Source organism: Mus pahari, chromosome 3 (genome assembly GCF_900095145.1).
Source record: "Mus pahari chromosome 3, PAHARI_EIJ_v1.1, whole genome shotgun sequence".
Lineage (NCBI taxonomy): Eukaryota > Metazoa > Chordata > Mammalia > Rodentia > Muridae > Mus > Mus pahari.
In genome coordinates, this window is record NC_034592.1 from 15,214,874 (window position 1) to 15,222,181 (window position 7,308).

Below are 7,308 nucleotides of genomic sequence, written 5' to 3' on the forward strand. Positions count from 1 at the left end.
TGGGTAGGTGGATGGGTGGGTGGGTGGGTAGGTGGATGGATGGATGGGTGGGTGGGTGGGTAGGTGGATGGATGGATGAGTGGATGGATGGATGGATGGATGGATAGATGGGTGGGTGGATGGATGGATGGTGGATTGGTGAGTGGATGGATGGATGGATGAGTGGGTGGATGGATGGATGAGTGAATGGATGGGTGGATGGGTGGGTGGGTAGATGGATGGATGGATGGGTGAATGGATGGATGGGTGAATGGATGGATGGGTGGGTGGGTGGATGGATGGATGGATGATGGATGGACGGATGGGTGGATGGATGAATGGATGGATGGGTGGATTGGTGAGTGGATGGATGGATGGGTGGGTAGATGGATGGATGTGTGAATGGATGGGTGGATGGGTAGATGGATGGATGGATAGATGAGTGGATAGATGGATGACATGGGTGGGTGGATAGACAAATGATATACAAGGATGATAGATGGATGAATAGATGACATTAATAAATGGATGGATGAGAAGTGGTTATCTGAATGATATGCACAAGTTGATGGAGGGCATTCATGGCTAGATGGATGAATGGATGAACAAATGAATTGTGTGAATGGTTGGATGGATGAGTGAGGAGATAGGTGAGGAAGAACTGGGGGTGTCACTCATGATAATCACGGAAATGTTTCTTTCCTGTTTCGGGTGCTCACTATTTACTGTTGACTCCCTCTGAGCCCCTCCTTCTGGCCCTGTGGCTTTGCTGCTGAGCCCTGTGGTCAGATCCTCGCCCATATTTCAAGTGTCTGATTCTCTCTGTTCTTCATCCTACCTGAGTCCTCTCCTGGCACCGCCCCCAGCAGTTCCATATCCCACTGTCCCCTGTGGATGTTTCTCTTGCACTCACCTCTCACGGATACCCAGGTTTGTTACTGGACACTGGTTACACCAGTTTGCCTGGAGGATCATGGCCTCCCCAGTGTCGTGAGAATTGGATATTGTTCATTTTGTGCTCAGTTTTCACAGGGAGAAAGCAAATCTCAGACAGGCTCCAGGCCACACAGCCAGAGAGCTGGCTGGTTTCCCACACCTGACTAGCTACATGTGGAGGACTCTCTGCTCCTGGGCCACCCGAAAGTTGGGGTTCCCGCACGTTCCCATCTCCCCTCCAGCTCTGAACTGGTGGTAGAGGCAGACACTGCAACCTGCTCTGCTTTGGTAGGACCCCTCAGTCCCCTTATGAAGGTCTTTAGAGAGGAGAGCAATCATTGAAATGAGCTGGGAGCCCCCCTCCTTCCACACTTTGGGTGACTTGTCATGGCCACGGGGACCCAGCACTGCAGATCCATCAGGATTGCAGAGCCCAGCTAGAGAGGCAAAGATGCCGTTGAACATACTGCCCATGCAGAGGCCTTGGAAACCAGGGAGGTTGCAATTCTGCCTGGGATGAAGAAAAAGCCCAAAATAAACCTGAGAGACTATGCTGTCTTCCAGACAGCACGCAGGCCCCATCCCTGCAGCTTATTGCTGGAAAGTTTCAGACTAAGCCCGTCCTTAGCCAGAATATATTACACATTCTATTCCAGTATAGTGTAACATATTACAGTTTAGTCTTGATGGTAGCACCGTGTGATGGAATGGACTTCAAGCACAGAGAACTCCACACCTTGCACAGCCCTGGGTCACCTTTGTTTGCTGCACTATTTCCATTGTGGTCCTCAGAGTGCTTGGATGTTCTGGGACTTTCTGCCCCGGCCCTGAGCCCACTGGCAAGAAGTCACTGGACCCTTGTGGAACACCTTCACAGGCCTTGCCTCGCTTGCGGCTGCACACTGAGCCTTACTTTCCTTGACCATGGAATGGAGGTTAATAGGCGTACCGTGATGACCACAGTGGGAGGCCATGAGCAGCTCCTTCACTCTGTGCTCAGTAAGCGGAAACACTCGCTTTTCTGGTCACTGTCACCAGACAAGTCTGATGGACTGGGAGGACCCAGCCCCTGTCTAAAGCTGGCTCTTGTCCTTGTGGGGAGGGTGTGTGCACTTTGTGCTCACGGTCCCTGCAGGCTCTTCATCCTACCCTGTACTGTCTGCATGTCTTGATGAGAAAAGCGTGTAGTGCATGATTCAATGAGCTCAGCTGCTCCATGAGCAGGTGTCTCCTGAGCAGCTGGAAAGTTCCAGATTCAGCTTTGTGGGGTCATCTGGGCTATGACTTGTTCCTGTGGCATTCATCATTGATTCCACTTACCTGTCATCTTTGGATGGACACGTGGTGCTACCACTCTGGGGCTATTGACAATACTGCTATAAGAATGTGTGTGTGTTTATGTGTGTGTATGTATATATATGTGTTTATGTATATATGTTGTGTATATGTTTGTATGTTTATATATGTATGTGCATGTGTGTATGTATGTATATATGTATGTGTATATGTATATGAGTGTGTATGTATGTATATATATTCATATATGTCTGTGTATGTATATATATGTGTGTGTATATATGTTTGTGTGTGTATGTATGTGTATATATTGTATATATGTTTGTATGTATATATATGTATGTGCATGTGTATATGTATATATGTATGTGTGTATTATGAGAGTGTATATGTGTGTGCATATTTATATATGTGTGTGTATGTTCATATGTATGTACATATGTGTGTGTGCATGGGTGTATTGGTCTGAGTTCCCCTTTTCACCTTTAAGGGTGAAATGATGTGAGGAAGTTTGTTCCAGTGTTTGTTCTAGTTTCCAGGTTTGGAACTTCTGGGTCATGTGGTAATTCCATGTTTAACTCAATAAAAAAGCAAACATAGCATCTTAAAGAAACATCCCTCAGTACTGGAGGCTGATGGTGACAGGGACATGCCCTCCTCAACCTAGGGCAGATGCATTTATACTTGGTATCTGCAGTAACTGTGAACACCAAGCTAGCAAGTGTGCAAGAGGCGTTTGGTAGATGGATGGATGTGCTATGGTGGATGGATGGATGGATGGGTGTGCTATGGTGGATGGATGGATGGATGGATGGATGGATGGGTGGATGGATGGGTGGGTAGATGGATGGGTGGATGGATGGATGGGTGGGTGGATGGGTGGANGTGGGTAGATGGATGGGTGGATGGATGGATGGGTGGGTGGATGGGTGGATGGATGGGTGGGTGGATGGATGGGTGGATGGATGGATGGGTGGATGGATGGATGGATGGGTGGGTGGATGGATGGGTGGATGGATGGATGGGTGGATGGATGGGTGGATGGATGGGTGGACGGATAGATGAGTGAATTGTTGTGTAGAAGGATAGATAAGTAGATGGATGGGCGGGTTAGTAGCTGCCTGGCTGGCTGGCTGCTGGCTAGATGAAAAGGCAGATAAATGGATGGGTGGGCAAAAGCAAGGATGTGTGGAGGGTTGATTAATTGAATGGTAAATGAGCAGATAGGTGGGTGGGTAAGTGGATGGATGGATGGTGAGTAGATGGATGGACGAGTGGATGGATGGGTGGGAAGGTGGTTAGATACTGGATGAATGGAAGGTAGATAAGCGCATAGGTGGGTGGGTAAGTGGATGGATGGATGGTGAGTAGATGGATGGACGAGTGGATGGATGGTGGGAAGGTGGTTAGATACTGGATGAATGGAAGGCAGATAAGCGCATAGGTGGGTGGGTAAATGGATGTGAAGATTAGTCCCTGGATGGGTTACTAGCTTAAGTAGCTCTTCAGAGCAGCATCTGCCGGGAGGAAGTGTGCTCCTGAGGATAGCCCCTCTCAAGGTCTCTCCTAGGCTTCTCTTTTGCCCACAACATCAGGCTGGGCCCCCTGGGTTGCCAGATCCCCAAGGGTGGCCACATCTGTGTTGTTTGCTCAGGAGCTCTTCTCTGTTTGCAGGGTGACATCCAACAGTTGCTCTTCGTCTCCGACAACCGAGCTGCCTATGACTACTGTGAGCACTACAGCCCGGACTGTGACACTGCGGTCCCTGACACACCTCAGTCACAGGATCCTAACCCAGATGAATATGTGAGTCATCTCCAGCTGGGTTCATGGTGGCGGCACAGGCAGAACCCCAGGATGGGACAGAGTCAGCAGGATTGCGATTATAAAGGATTCTGGAAGCCAGAGAACTGAGTTTTCAGCAAACTGTAGGGGAAGCAGTGTATGATGTCTGACCTATCTTACCACAGAGGAGCTCCCCCCCCACACACACACACATACCTTGATCAAGTCTCTCAAGGGAGTGTCATCAACAACTGTGTCCCTTAGCTCTCCACATACATCCTTAGATGAATGCAGACAGATGGTTGTCCTTTGCCCTCAGGCTGTGACCTCAGTTGTTTTTTTAGAGCTCGGTTGATCCCCTCATGGGCATTTGAAATTTTATAATAGGGCATGCCTGGCCTTGTGTATATTGGACCTGACTCCCAGAGAAGCAGTAACTCTGAAGGGCCGCCATGTCTGTCTCCTTTGTCCCTATCCTCATTTCCCACTCTGCTGGGTCACTCTCCTCGTCCCCTGTGCCCTTCTCCAGCCCCCACCAGGTCCCTGGCTTATATTTGAGAACAGAGTGCCTGCTAGCGACTGTGAACCCCTCTCACTGGGAACCCATGTTTTGGGGCTAAAGGTGAAATTTGCTGGTCTGGGTTTGATTTTTATGGGTCACATGTAACCACTTTTGGGGCTCAGCTTTAGCCGACCTCTCTCAGGAACGTGTAGGGTCATCCTTCCCAGTGCTAGGCTTATGGGGAGAGGCTGAGGCAGGAGCCCTATCTGAGGACCCCTGGGACTTGGCAGTGCCCTATGGCACTGCTTTTCCACCCAAGTAGGACAAGGTGGTTGACAGGATGCTCTGGTAATACATTCGTTTCCTTCTCCATATGGTTACCATTGACTTCAGTACCCAGAAGGAGAGGGTGAGACCTATTACTATGAGTATCCATATTATGAAGACCCTGAAGACCCGGGAAAGGAACCTGCCCCCACGCAGAAGCCAGTGGAAGCTGCCAGAGAAACCACAGAGGTTCCTGAGGTCTGATCTGGACTGGGCTGGGCTAGGGAGGTTCCTGGTTCCTCCAGGCCACAGGGTTGAGAGCCAGAGGCTATGGACATTGTGGCACAGTAGTAGGACATTGTATACCTATGATGCCATCCCTTGGGAAGATTAAGTAGAAAGTAGGAACTCATGAAGTTCATAAGCATGAGTTCTAGGCCAGCCTGGGTTACAGGGTAAGAGGCCACCCCATACCCCCCCACACACCCACACACACATGGAAGCTTAAGCTGTGGTTGGATATTTCCTGGTGTGTTACTAGATGGTCCTCCATCAATTCATGGCATCTTGGTACCTGATTACACACACACACACACACACACACACACACACACACACACACACACAATGGTGGCCTCCCTCATTTTCTCTGCCTTCGTGGCACTCCATGCCCACACTTTGCTGTTCACTGATGTACTAGAAGGATGCTGGCATGGGAGCTTGGGAAATCCTGGATCAGGTACCCTGACTGCCTCTTTCTATGCTCTGCCCACAGGAGCAGACCCAGCCCCCACCCGAAGCCCCTACAGTGCCTGAGACCAGTGACACGGCTGGCAAGGAGGACAGTCTAGGGATTGGGGACTATGACTACGTGCCCACAGATGACTATTACACTCCATCCCCATATGAAGACTTTGGCTATGGCGAGGGTGTGGAGAACCCTGAGCAGCCCACCAACCCCGACTCAGGGGCTGAGGTTCCCACCAGCACCACCATTACCTCCAACTCCTCCAATGTAATTGCCTTCCTTCCAGTTTGTATTGATCGGGGGGGGGGGCAGGGGTGGAGAAGGGGCAAAGGCTGCGTGGCTCTGGGTCACTGCCAAGCACTGACCTCCTTGGGTGGCCTTCTTTGCTCACACCCCACACCCTGGCTCCTGAGTCCTCAGTAGCAGGGTTGAGTGTGGTTTAGAAGCCATTGGCTTTTCTGAGTTTATTTCAGTTCCCCCTGAAAACTGGGTAGAATACCTCTGTGGGCTCTGCATTCTTGCTCTCAGGGTAGCTCACAAAACACTATAGTTTTGGGGTACAGGAGTTCCATCCATGAACATCGTTGGTGGTTACCCATGCTACCAGAATAAAGCTCACAGCCCACTGTGTCCTTCACTATGGGAAAGAAGCCCAGCTTCCAGTGTGCAAACTCTTAATCGGCAACTGAACGCAGACCTCCCCAGGGGTGGAGTCAGCTTTGAGGGACACTGCCGCTCCTTCCTGCCCTGACTGTTAGAGTGTCTTGGGTAGCCTGGAGAACCATCCCCATGATGACCGGGAGGTATGCAGGGAGGCTTTGGGGGCCACAGGTCTTCCCTCATGGAATCCCCCATGGACTATCTTTAGATGTTCTGTAGTGGGGCCACTGACAGCTCTATGCAGGAAGTGCTGAGCTCAGTGCCTGCCAGGCAGAGCCTGCATGTGGCCTCCCTGGGTGACCCTGCCACTTCCCTCCCTTAATCTGCAGCCAGCTCCAGCTCCAGGGGAAGGGAAGGATGACCTGGGCGGCGAGTTCACTGAGGAAACCATCAAGAATCTAGAGGACAACTACTATGATCCGTACTTTGACCCCGACTCCGACTCCAGTGTCTCTCCATCAGAGATAGGGCCAGGCATGCCCGCTAACCAAGACACCATCTTTGAAGGGGTAAGAGACTCAGCTTCTCTCTGCATCCCAGGGCATGTAGGTGGTGAGAAAGGGCCAAAGCTTCTAGAAGTCTGAGGGTGGCTGAGGGAGGCAAGAGTGACATGGGCTGCCATGCATTTCAATGATTAATTAATTAATTAACTAGAGACACAGTCTCACTATGTAGCCCTGGCTGTCCAGAAACTCTATGTAGACTAGACTGGCCTGGTACTCACAGAGATCCACCTGCCTCTGCCTCCCAAGTTCTGGGATTAAAGGCATGCACCACCATGCCTGGCTGAGCTTCATTCTTTAAGTAGCCTCTCTGATTCCCATTCTGGTCATCTGTGCCTCATTGCCTGACTATGCTGGTGTATACGTGGCTAAGGGTGGGGATGGGAGGTCTCTTCCAGCTTGCTATCCTCCTCCAGTCATGAGGAGAGGTGATTCGCTGTGGGGAGCACCCTGGTTTTGCACAAGTTTTGTGTCATGTGAATTTTCTGTTCCTTTTCTCTCTCCCCATTTTTCCAGATTGGAGGACCCCGAGGTGAGAAAGGGCAGAAGGGAGAACCAGCCATCATTGAGCCGGTAAGGATTTCTGCTGGTGGTGGTGGTGGTGGTGGTGGTGGTGGCGGTGATGGTGGCGG

The 7,308-nt window shown here is 50.7% G+C and overlaps 1 protein-coding gene across 2 annotated transcripts in view; it reads left to right on the top strand.

Annotated features, from left to right (window-relative positions):
- Nucleotides 1–7,308, top strand: part of Col5a1 (collagen type V alpha 1 chain) — a 155,345-nt gene that overhangs the window by 62,241 nt on the left and 85,796 nt on the right. For both annotated transcript variants that reach the window (XM_021193880.2, XM_021193881.2), the window contains exons 5-9: nt 3,886–4,017; nt 4,892–5,023; nt 5,541–5,780; nt 6,503–6,682; nt 7,193–7,249. In XM_021193880.2, coding sequence (XP_021049539.1) covers nt 3,886–4,017; nt 4,892–5,023; nt 5,541–5,780; nt 6,503–6,682; nt 7,193–7,249 — 741 coding nt within the window. The remainder of the gene's footprint in view (nt 1–3,885; nt 4,018–4,891; nt 5,024–5,540; nt 5,781–6,502; nt 6,683–7,192; nt 7,250–7,308) is intronic.